General features: G+C 37.8%; 1 protein-coding gene across 20 annotated transcripts in view; it reads left to right on the top strand.

Annotated features, from left to right (window-relative positions):
• Window positions 1-11,928, top strand: part of LOC101735348 (MAP7 domain-containing protein 1) — a 45,886-nt gene that overhangs the window by 10,557 nt on the left and 23,401 nt on the right. The window contains exon 1 of one of the 20 annotated variants that reach the window (XM_021351646.3): window positions 1,953-2,338. The exons of 16 other annotated variants lie outside the window; for them this stretch is intronic. In XM_021351646.3, the coding sequence (XP_021207321.2) occupies window positions 2,305-2,338 (34 nt within the window). In that variant the 5' untranslated portion in view covers window positions 1,953-2,304. Of the gene's footprint in view, window positions 1-1,952; window positions 2,339-11,928 lie in introns of those variants that run through there. 3 more of the 20 variants (XM_021351649.3, XM_062676068.1, XM_062676069.1) reach the window with 3 other exon arrangements.

Genomic DNA, 11,928 nt, shown 5'->3' with positions numbered 1-11,928 from the left:
TTTTCTTCACCCGCTCAGGGTTTATTCACGTTGTGATGCTTGCTGATGATGCACCCCGGGGGGTCTTGAACTCGTTGACCCATCTAAGAAGAAAAAAAAGCAATAGGTACATTTAGTTGTACCTAAATACAACAACAAACAATACATTAGTCGGTGTTTCCCGAGCGCTATGACATGTCCTTCTTTAAAAGAGGCTTGTGGAGAGAATTAAGCGGTAGGCAGCGGCTTGGCTCTGCCCCTGGCATTGCTGAAGTCCGTGGGCGACGGTATCCACTCACCATCAGGTGGGCCGTATGCCTAGAAGAGCCTGCCTAGAAGGGCAATAAAAAAATAAAATAAAATAAAGACTAGATCAGCAGCAAGGCCCCGCTCGTACTCATGGGCCTGAAACTGAAGATCCTTTAAAAGTTCTTATTAGAACGCTCCAGTTTATTGCGACCAATACTCGGAGGTTTACGCGTGTACCGTACTGGTCATCGAATCCTTTCGACTTTCGAATTAAGTTTTCCTTTACCAGAATGATCTACTTCAGTTCAACACAGATAAGTAATAAGCCTCTATAAATTTCACACGCCGGTTCAGGGCTGATTAGAAACGTCTCAGCGCTTATCTTGGAAGTTAACCTCGTAATATTCACATATGTAACAAAAATAATATGATAATAAGCGATAAAAAAATTAAAAATAAGCCAGACATTTTTAAATGTCACATTGTAATGATTTCTGCTTCTAAAACGTTATAATCTTGATAGCATTTTGTATCTGGTAAATAAATGACTACGTATTTAGATTGATTCAAAAATATTAAATCGTTTCAATCATATTGTGGTATATATAAACATACCTCTATGTCTTTGGCGTGGTTTATCCTATTTCTATTCCTATATATATTTTTGGTATTTTTGGTAGGCAGCGGCTTGGCTCTGCCCCTGGCATTGCTGAAGTCCATGGGCGACGGTAACCACTCACCATCAGGTGGGCCGTATGCTCGTCTGCCTACAAGGGTCATAAATATATATGTGGGATTTATGAATGTTCTTATTTTCTTTTATGTCACTTTTATAATATTGATAGATGTCACTGTCAAGTAAAATTAGATGATGAGAGAGTTGTCAAAAGAAGAAGTAAAGGATCGTACGACGTTATGATTGTTTTAATTATTTTGTGTGAATTTCTGCGGTAATCTGCACCCTACCATTCATAAATCCCACATATATATATATATATATATATATATACATATATATATATATACATATATACATATATATATATATATATATATATATATATATATATATATATATATATATATATATATATATATAATTGAAACTAAAAAAGTTTCGAATAAATTATGTAACAAATTATTAATCAAAGTACTCAGTAAAAAATAGCAGCTGTACCGAGATAAAAAAAATCCTCTTCTCGCATTAAACTTGAACAGCTGCTAAACCCCAATGTCATGTATAATTTCTTGGGGATTTCACCCTTAACCGAAATTAAGGGTGAATCCATTATAATATTGTACTACAGTAAAAAAATCCCGGTACCTTCTACCTCTGTAGTGTAAATTGGCAGATTAGGTCATGGCCCACCTGGGGGTATATATATCCCAGAGGCCCAGAGTCCTTAAGCATAAAGCCCAAGTCTCAATATTATTATAATATAAATTTTCGTAATCATTAAATCCAACCGCATTACTGTTTGGCGGCAAAAATGGGACAATGTGACCAATCTGTCTGGTATAGCACTCCCTACCAATCAAATACAAATACATAATATGTATACTTTGTATACGCATTGAAAGGGAAGTACCTAGTGGTAGTTGACCTGATTAATAGCAGGCAGATTATTATTATATAAAAATGTTGTCCTCTAGTGTATATAATATAGTATAGTAGTATTGTGTATATAGTATAGCAATTAACGCAACAAGCGCGTTAACAATTTTTAAAGTAATTTATAAGTTTGATTTTTATTCGAATTCAATAAAAGCTATTCTTCAAGTGACTAATGGAACGAAAATGGAATAAGAATAAGAATCAAATAGATGATATCATAAACTCAAACAAATGTTTTATGTAATGTAGCGCAACCACAAATAATAACCTTTAATTCTGAGCATTCGGCGAGTGCAAAATATGTGTTGCTCAGTCGAAATACAATACCGCTGATAAGCACGTGGTTACCGCCACACGCAATATTGTGACTTGCTACTTGCTACCAACTTACTCCGTATTTATTTGCAAGTCTGCTCTCAACAGTGCCTGTCCATTTGTGATATTATTTTATTTTAGAAACAATGCTCTGCGGTATTCGATTTCGAAGAAAAAAAGGTCAGTCACAGTATAATATTGATTTACGTTATATCGATACAGTTTTTTATGTTATATAGATTTAACGTACATTTAAATACTATAGTTTTGTAATCTTTGTTTTTAAGAAATCAAGTCTTTTGCTTTGATTACGTTTCGTTTTTTTTTTTTTTTGTAATTAAGTGATTTTCCACGGCCACGACGTCATTAATCATCCTGTCATCCGTTCTGCTTACAGCTGATGATCTCGCCTAACATCACCGCATCAATCTTAGAATTTTATTATGTAACTAGAAGTGTCTTAAAAACCTCCTCGTTCGTGGGAAATTTTGAAATCGTGATTGTAACAAAACTATTACGTGTACATTCGTCTTAGCATCTTTGTTATTAATCTACTATTTCGTGCGTTGCTCCCGTTCGAACATAAAGACTACAATGTATGAGAATATTTTATGATAAAACATTAATAAACCTGTTAATCATTTTGTATCATCAATACACCACGACATAATTGTTGTCGCACAATTATGTTCCTATTGTTTTATTACTGTCGGTTAGATGATGATGGTGTTGGAATAATGTCAAGCTCCAGGTCACACCATTGTTCTCTCCTCTACGTATTTGATCAAAGACAGTATTGTTTTATAAAATCTAATCATAAAATCATAAATAATGCAATAAACTGTCCTGATAGGCGAAAGAAATCGTTGTTTCAATTTAAAAAAAAACTGTTTCATTTTTATTGCCGAATTACTAGTGTCAGTTGTTTTTAATAAACTTACACCGATTTCCAAAAAGTTATTTAAGAGTTATCAATGTTGCTTAATTATACGGAATAATTCGATAGTGTAGTGCGTCGGGTGTCAATTTAAACTGATTTCTATTTGTTTATCGATGCAAGACCTTTAGAAACATGATCCCTTTACTTTCACTCTGATTAATTGTCATTTGTATCGTGGGTGTTCTCTGGATTGAATATTTCTTTCAATATGTATTAACTAACCTTTATGTTTTGTAAATTGTAGTGTTGTTGTTACTAAACATGCACTATAATATATGCTAGTGCACGCTAGTGCATATATTATATATTATTGCACTAAAATATTTTAAAGACTCGTCAATTTATTAGTGTATTTGACAGCTAGCACATGATCTACCCGGCTATTCGTTTATTCAAACGACCAAGCGTGATTGTTACGCAAAAAAATGGCATTTTGGCAATACTAATTCGTAAGGAAGTACTCAGATTATTGATTAATGGAAAGAATACAGAAACCTAAATAGGATAATAAGGTACCAGTAGGCAGTGGCTTAACCGTCCCCCTGGCGTTGTTGATGTCCATGAGCAACTTGACTACTTACCATAAGATGGATTGAGTGCTGGTCTGACTCAAAAAGGCAATAAAAAAGTACTTACTGCTTTGAACCAATTATGGGAAGTAAAATTAAGGAAACCGAGGTCGCAGTTACGAATTCTGTGATAAATAACTTGACAAACTATTATCATGTTCTCTGGTCTGAAATGCGGGTAATTCATGGCAAGGAAATTTTATCCAGTTTCAATATATATATATATATATATATATATATGTCGGAGCACGCCAGGTATGGCTGAGCGGTAGTTTCGTCATCACTCGTATTCGATTGAACTCAGTTTAGTTAATAAAACTTTTTGAATAACAATTATTGAAACTCAACACACACAACTTTCACAATGACAGGATAAACCGACAGTTTCGTTGCACATACCGACAGACCGACTGACTGAGACGGACGGAATGACTGTCTGACACGGAATGCCACGACTCTGTCCACGTACCGCCATTTTATACTGTGGCGTTACGTAGTCTACCCTTCATTTTGTGATATTTATCAAAACAACATCTCATCATTTAAAATAATAATCAAAACCACCGTCTTTTACTAAAAGTCGTTATCCACGACAACTAAAAGTCGTTATCCACGACACGGCCATTCTGACATGTCACACGTCCCTGTGTGACGGTCCTGCAAGAAAAACAACCTTTTGCAATATCAAACAGGTTTCGTCTCGGCCAATCCTGATACATTCACGATTGAGGATTGGGATTCCTTTCATTACAAACCATAACGTTAGCTCTCAACAAGATCTTTAACAGACCATGTTAACCTGTGTGAGTAGATAACTTAATTACCCAATTATTAGTGATACACTATACAACTGAAAAATTTCATTAATGCTCAATCAGCATTAGAAACCCGAGTTATTACAAAACAACTCAATCTGAGCAGTATTTCATCAGTATTCTGTATCAACCACAAACTATCGTTACAATTACTTCCATCTAGTGAGAGTAACTCATGCTACCTATATTGAGTGACGATAAACCAATTCAAGTGCCACCTCCATCAAGTAGCTCTTGACTAGTTATTGCCTCCATCCGGCAAATAAGTGGGACCTCCATCCGGTACCCAACTTCAACACAAAACACATCGCAATGCCTCCATCCGGCAATAAAACGAACACATCACCTAAATCGAGCGATGTGTTCAATTACCAGTCATAAATGACACCGAATACTGTTCTTTACTAATCACACAAAATAGGACAACAAAATCCTTACTTTAATCAGTCAGTTGTATCGTGGTCATTTGATCCTACATCTTCTACATCACTAGTTTCAACAAAATCGTATAGAACGCTCCTGGCCTGGCTGCCGGCGCAGCTAGTGACATTGCCACCCACATTATCATTAAAACAAATGATAAAACCAATACACATCATTTCACAATATAGAGTCAAAGTCATTACTAGACCAACACAACAATAGTCTCCATTGAGACCCAGGTCTCCGCTGTACCAATCGATGGAGATGCTCTCTCTCACCTCACTGATCAGTCTCGTCAGTAGCACTACTTAGAGGCAACCTTATGTAATCATAGGTTCTATTACCAGTTAAAACCACAAAATTCAACATCAAATTTTACTAACTTTCCAATGTTCTGGTCTCGTCAAAGTTAATCTCTTACTTTCAGTATCATTTTAAGTAAAAACCTTTAGGGATATGGCACGCGAACTATTAAGAATTCGAAGGGGCTCACTTTTGTTATTCTTATGGTAGAACAATTTAAAATAGATGTACGGCTTCTAGCACTTCTTGTCAAGAACAATTCCATGAGCTCACCGCGAGCTTGGTCATCAATAACGCAAGTCTGGGCTTCGAATAAGGACACTAGATTTAAGTGTTCTATTTCGCTGAATGCTCAATCTCACTGAACCGATTAAAACAACTATCAGGTAGTACATACATACAATAGGTAAGCAATAAACCATCGCATAGGATTTGTTCTGTACAGTTTTGAGTCAAAACAACAGAAACCTTTTATGAGAACCATCGTATAAAATTGATGAGTTATGAAGCTACTACTAATAGATTTCTTGACAAGAGAGCATTCGGCACCCGAATCCAAATAAAAATAATACGACTCACCAGATTGTTCTTATTTACCAAAATTGCCCGATGTTACGCAGCTACCGGCACGTTGCTCCGCTCGGCCGGTGAATAGTTGACCCATCGAGCGCCGACAGACGGCGTTTGCGTCCCATATCTCGTATTGGCTGCAGCAATCACGTGTCGAATGCGACACGGCCTTCCTGATTGTACACGTCCTCGTGTGATGGTTAACCTACAATCAAAAACATCCACGAGAACACTTGTTCCGCTCGATCACTCCTGACTACACTTTACGACTTATCGGAAAATTTAAAGTCATCAAAGCTTTAAACTGTTTTAATACCATTTTAACCAAATCAAACAATAGGGTATACAAAGTTCACTATTCAGCAGCCAGAGCACGTACCACAGTCGTTCATCAAACTTCAAATTTACTCTGTACAAATCAGGCATAGCTTACAGGAACTCAGATCAAAGAAAACTTCCGAGTAAAAATATCTAACGCCACGGCTCTCCAGCCGACCAGCAATCGCAATTGCCCTCATGATGCGCATCCACAGCGTGGATCGCCCGTGTGCATCACCCGCTGACTACACACGATGGTCTTTACAGACCCCGACCTCCGCCAGAGCCAAACGCGCACCGCGCACCCACGGACTACTTGAGTTGCCTCAAGAGACACCGATTTCTACCGGGCTACGACTACGTAATAGCTACTGGTACGGTCGAACACAATACGGCCGATAGACTATCCTTACTCGAGTTTTCACCACAATTTAAGCTTGCTGAAGAGCTAGATCATCATCATTTACATCAACCTCGACTGGTATGTGTCATGCTGGCATTTTTCTTAGCCTATCATGTGGGTATTTGTAAGTACGTTTTGAATTTAAAGCTTTCAATGTGTAACGGTCACCATTCAATACTCCAACTACTTTAAACGGCCCTTTAAACTTCGTATCTAATTTCGTTTGATTACGCTCTTCGTTTTAATGTGTGGACGAGCTCACAGCCCACCTTGTGTTAAGTGGTTACTGGAACCCATAGACATCCACAGCGCAAACTCACCACACACCTTGAGATAGAAGTTCTAAGGTCTCAGTATAGTTACAACCGCTGCCCCATCCTTCAAACCGAAATACACCACTGCTTCACGACAGAAATAGGCAGGGTGATGGTACCCGTGCGGTCGATGGCACTATACGGAGCACTCGTCTGGTGCCACGTCCTTACCCACGAGAACGTCGCCGCGCTGCGACGCCGGCAGCGCGCGATCGCAGTCAGAGTTATTCAAGGATACCTCATAGTCTCCTACGAGGCGGCGCGCCCTAGCGCAAGTGCAGCCGGAGCGCGGGGGCTCCAATCTCGGCAGTCCGTGCTGGAGGCGTGGTCTCGTCGTTTGGCGGACCCGTCGGCCGGCCTCCGTACCGTCGAGGCGATCTGCCCGGTTCTCGCGGACTGGGTGGGCCGCGACCGCGGAAGTCTCACCTCCGGCTACCTGTGCAGACTCACAAGACATTTTACCACCATGCAAACTTCTTACCGCAACAAATCTTACCAGCCACCACGCAAACTACAATTTTACGGGTTCCACCTCTCCTACACGATGTTACTCCCACACTGAGGAAGCCAACCGCGAACACTTGTCAAGCACGCACAAGCACGCACTTCACCGGAAAAACCTGCATCCGTCAGCCGGAACCCGAACATCGCCGCATCGCCAGACACGAACGCACCGGACGTCTTATCTTACAGGTCACGATGACTTCAGATGTGTAAATTTTTCTTCCCCACGGAAACTTGCTTGCTTTCTTGTTTGCTTGCTTGCTGAAGCCCGAAGTCATCGAACGTGTAGTGTTATTGGTATTGAATCGAGTAGATTCTAAAATTTCAGCGACAATTCACAGTCTCATGTCCTGGTTTACTGTACTAGTGCCATGTAACTCTAGCAGTAGTCATTAGCTTAAAAACGATTCGTGTCGGAACTACCCACTCGTCATGACAGATCCATTATTGCGATCGAAGTTTCACTTGAGATTTGCACTTGCCTTAATTTCTTGCAATAGCTTGTTACGTGTTGTATTTCCGTTAGTAAATGCCATGTGATGAAGTCGACAGTCAAACTGGGCAACATGAGCCAGAACGTAAAATGTGACGATTTCTTCGTGGCTCAGATCTTCCATCGAGGTAACAGAGACGTTATTACACGACTTACGTATGCTGCATTCACGCTATTGTGGCGTACCACTACTAGTATTCTGATCTGCATCATGTTTTTTTTGCTGTACTTCGAACATGTTCAAACACGTCACGCCAGTGAGAGTAGAGTCCTGATCCCACTTCTGATGTCGGAGCACGCCAGGTATGGCTGAGCGGTAGTTTCGTCATCACTCGTATTCGATTGAACTCAGTTTAGTTAATAAAACTTTTTGAATAACAATTATTGAAACTCAACACACACAACTTTCACAATGACAGGATAAACCGACAGTTTCGTTGCACATACCGACAGACCGACTGACTGAGACGGACGGAATGACTGTCTGACACGGAATGCCACGACTCTGTCCACGTACCGCCATTTTATACTGTGGCGTTACGTAGTCTACCCTTCATTTTGTGATATTTATCAAAACAACATCTCATCATTTAAAATAATAATCAAAACCACCGTCTTTTACTAAAAGTCGTTATCCACGACAACTAAAAGTCGTTATCCACGACATATATATATATAAAAATGAATTGCTGTTCGTTAGTCTCGCTAAAACTCGAGAACGGCTGGACCGATTTGGCTAATTTTGGTCTTGAATGATTTGTGGAAGTCCAGAGAAGGTTTAAAAGGTAGATAAATATGAAAATGCTCGGAATTAAATAAAAAATAACAATTTTGTTTTTCATTTGATGTGTCTTCCGTCGGACGGATTCCGTTTGTTTGCTTTAAGTTTATTATATACAAAAGTTTAGGTCTTTTATTTATCGATTGTGGCACTACGAAGTCTGCCGGGTCAGCTAGTAGTGAATAATTTTAGAGGATCACGTCGGTCGTAGCATACGGTTTTATCTTTTAAATTGTGGTACCTAATGACTGAAATAGCTTTCCGCTTTAAATCTGAACTGTATTTACGTAAGACGCGTGAACGAACCATTTAAACTTTACGAAGCTCTCATATCGGTTGTTTGCATTGGATAGTTTAGGTTCTCACGCGCGCGTCTCGACTACGAAGCCTGTCTGTACAAGACCGTCTGACGACTGTCTAATCAGATTAGCCGAGCTCGAAAATAAATGCACTGCAATCACTTTCCTTTGTATATTTTATCATGTCTAACCGAATCGTGAGTCGGGAGACAGGGACCTGGCAGATTCGTGTCTTGTATACTTAAGAATAGATGTTGAGTGCTGTTTGAGTTCGTTGTTCTAGTAATGCAGTGCTGCTGGAATTGATAAACAGAAAATATTAAATTTATCATTTTCTTGAATTTCGTTCTGATCTGAACTTCGGAACATTTCTTTGTGAGTAATTGCTCGCACCTACATTGTTTTTGTTACTTGATTTAAAAATAATGTAGGTACAAGATTGTACTTAATACTCTTAGAATTCATGTAAAATAAACATGTATTAACATCGGATCTGAGGAATGTTCTATATACGAGCCATAAACTGGGATGTACCTTTTTTCCCCTATAAAACTTTATAGGTCGGACCTCTCACAATTTTGCTGGCTTATCGTAAATTTATGAGGTCATCAACTTTTTTTCTGCAGATCCAATTTTGGTACTTATATTTTAAGTAGATCCCAAGAACGGTATCGACTCATTAGAAATTGTCAATTATTTTTTTACTTCAAATTTCAATTTCATTTCCATATTAACTTTGAAGCAAGTAATCGTATAAGTGCGTGTCGGACAACGCAAAAGTGAAGGGTTCAGTAGTTAGAATGAACATTCTGAATAATAATACATTGTAGTGTTTTTTCAGTCGTTCAAGTCTGCAAAGTGTTTATCAGATAAATTTATTTTATCCAAATTTCCTCAAGCTCCTTTGAAGTTCTATAATTTTTTTTTGTTGCAAATTTTAGTGAGTGATGAATTTGATTTAGTGGGTCATATTTTTTTCGAAATTAGTAGCACATATCTATTTATTTCAATGAAAAAAGAAGATAGAAGGGTACATACACCAATGTTAAATACTAATTTAATTATATTCTACAGGCTCAGACTAGACTTTTTTCATTATTTGGCTTCATGCAGGTATTCGGCACTATCTTCCAGATATGATCTGATCAAACAATTTCCAAGTTAAGTAATATATAAATAAATGACCATGATGCTATACCAAGGATCACATTTGCGTACGGAACCCTAAAACTGAATCTCCAAATAATTATTTGTCGAATAGGAAGTAATTTCGTGGTTTATCGTATTATTCACGCAAATCGTTGCTTGTAATTATTAAAGTTCTCTTCATAGAGTAAAACAAATTTTTAATGCATTGTGTAATAGTTTGATGTTTCAAATTTTATTTAAAACGCTAAAAACGCACTATGTAAGCGTTTGGTCCGTTGGAATCTTTTCCGTTGAATATCCGGTATTAGAGCTCCAACGGAATATAAATAGATGATAGGACTCGTGTCGACCTGCCCACGATTTCCTAATAAAACGTTATTATGAGAGATACCATCCTAAAGGAAATTAAAATATATCTGCCATTATGTTGACATTTCGGAAACAAAGGTGCAAAAGATACATCTTTTTCTTTTCGCTGTTAAACTAGATTAAGCTATAAAAAATTATATCTAGAATGTATTCTATGCGATCCATTTATAACATCTTCGATGTCGGTATGAAGTTTACATTATTCTAATACAATAAGTTCTGAAGTCGTCGTGGCCTAAAAGATAAGACGTCCGGTGCATTCGTGTTGAAGCGATGCACCGGTGTTCGAATCCCGCAGGTGGGTACCAATTTTTCTAATGAAATACTTACTCAACAAATGTTCACGATTGACTTCCACGGTGAAGGAATAACATCGTGTAATAAAAGTGAAACCCGCAAAATTATAATTTGCGTAATTACTGGTAGTAGGACCTGTTGTGAGTCCGCGCGGGTAGGTACCACCGCCCTGTCTATTTCTGCCGTGAAGCAGTAATGCGTTTCGGTTTGAAGGATGGGGCAGCCGTTGTAACTATACTGAGACCTTACAACTTATATCTCAGGGTGGGTGGCGCATTTGCGTTGTAGATGTGTATGGGCTCCAGTAACCACTTAACACCAGGTGGGCTGTGAGCTCGTCCACCCATATAAGCAATAAAAAAAAAGAAAAATATTGAGATTGAAACTTGTCTGAAGGTTAGTGACAACATTAGGAATATGTGCAATTTCTGGGCTCTTAATCACTTACTACCGGCGGGCCATTACCTGATATACCCAATTATGCTAATAAAATTAAATGCTAATAAAAATAACTACAGAATGTTTATGTGTAAATAGAAGTTAGTTGAAATAAATTTTGCAATTAAAAACAAGATCAATCAACACAGCTTTAATATTATATTGTAAAATATTTGGTTATTAAAGCTATTCTGCTTCTTTGCTATTCCGGATTGAGATATGGTTCAATATATCTTATAATGATGAAGTTTCCATTATTTTACTTGTATTTTCTATAGATATTATTAAATTGGATAGCTTTCGTTTGATACTTAAATTAAAGAAATTAGACAAGGCTTATCATGAAATTGACGCTATTTTTTCTTGTAACTTTCTTATAGTTATTAACAGTCATCGTTAGCAAGATTCTGTCAGCTTTTTATCTCAAGAACAGACACTCTTTATTCGACCTGAATGTAAGCGCTATCAATTTCAATGATCTTTAACTGTTATTGCGATATCTTCATTAATCTATATAATAAACCGTTTTAAAACCGATACCTATAAGGCATTATATCTATTTGGATTTCGCGTAATCCAGATTCGACAGTTAGGGCAATATCTTTTAGAATATCTTAAGAATATTAATCTGATCAAATATTACATTTGCATTATGAATACATTTACAATTTTTAGACTAAGGGGATTTTTACTCTTTATATACTTCTCCATTAGTTACCGCATTAGTACCAGGTACGACCTAGTACCATGTCACCCTCGCCCTTTATACTACACCTCGGAGTCTC

Source organism: Bombyx mori, chromosome 3 (assembly GCF_030269925.1).
Source record: "Bombyx mori chromosome 3, ASM3026992v2".
NCBI classification, from domain to species: domain Eukaryota; kingdom Metazoa; phylum Arthropoda; class Insecta; order Lepidoptera; family Bombycidae; genus Bombyx; species Bombyx mori.
Note: the sequence above shows the minus strand (reverse complement) of the source record. Positions and strands in the feature narration are given on the sequence as shown.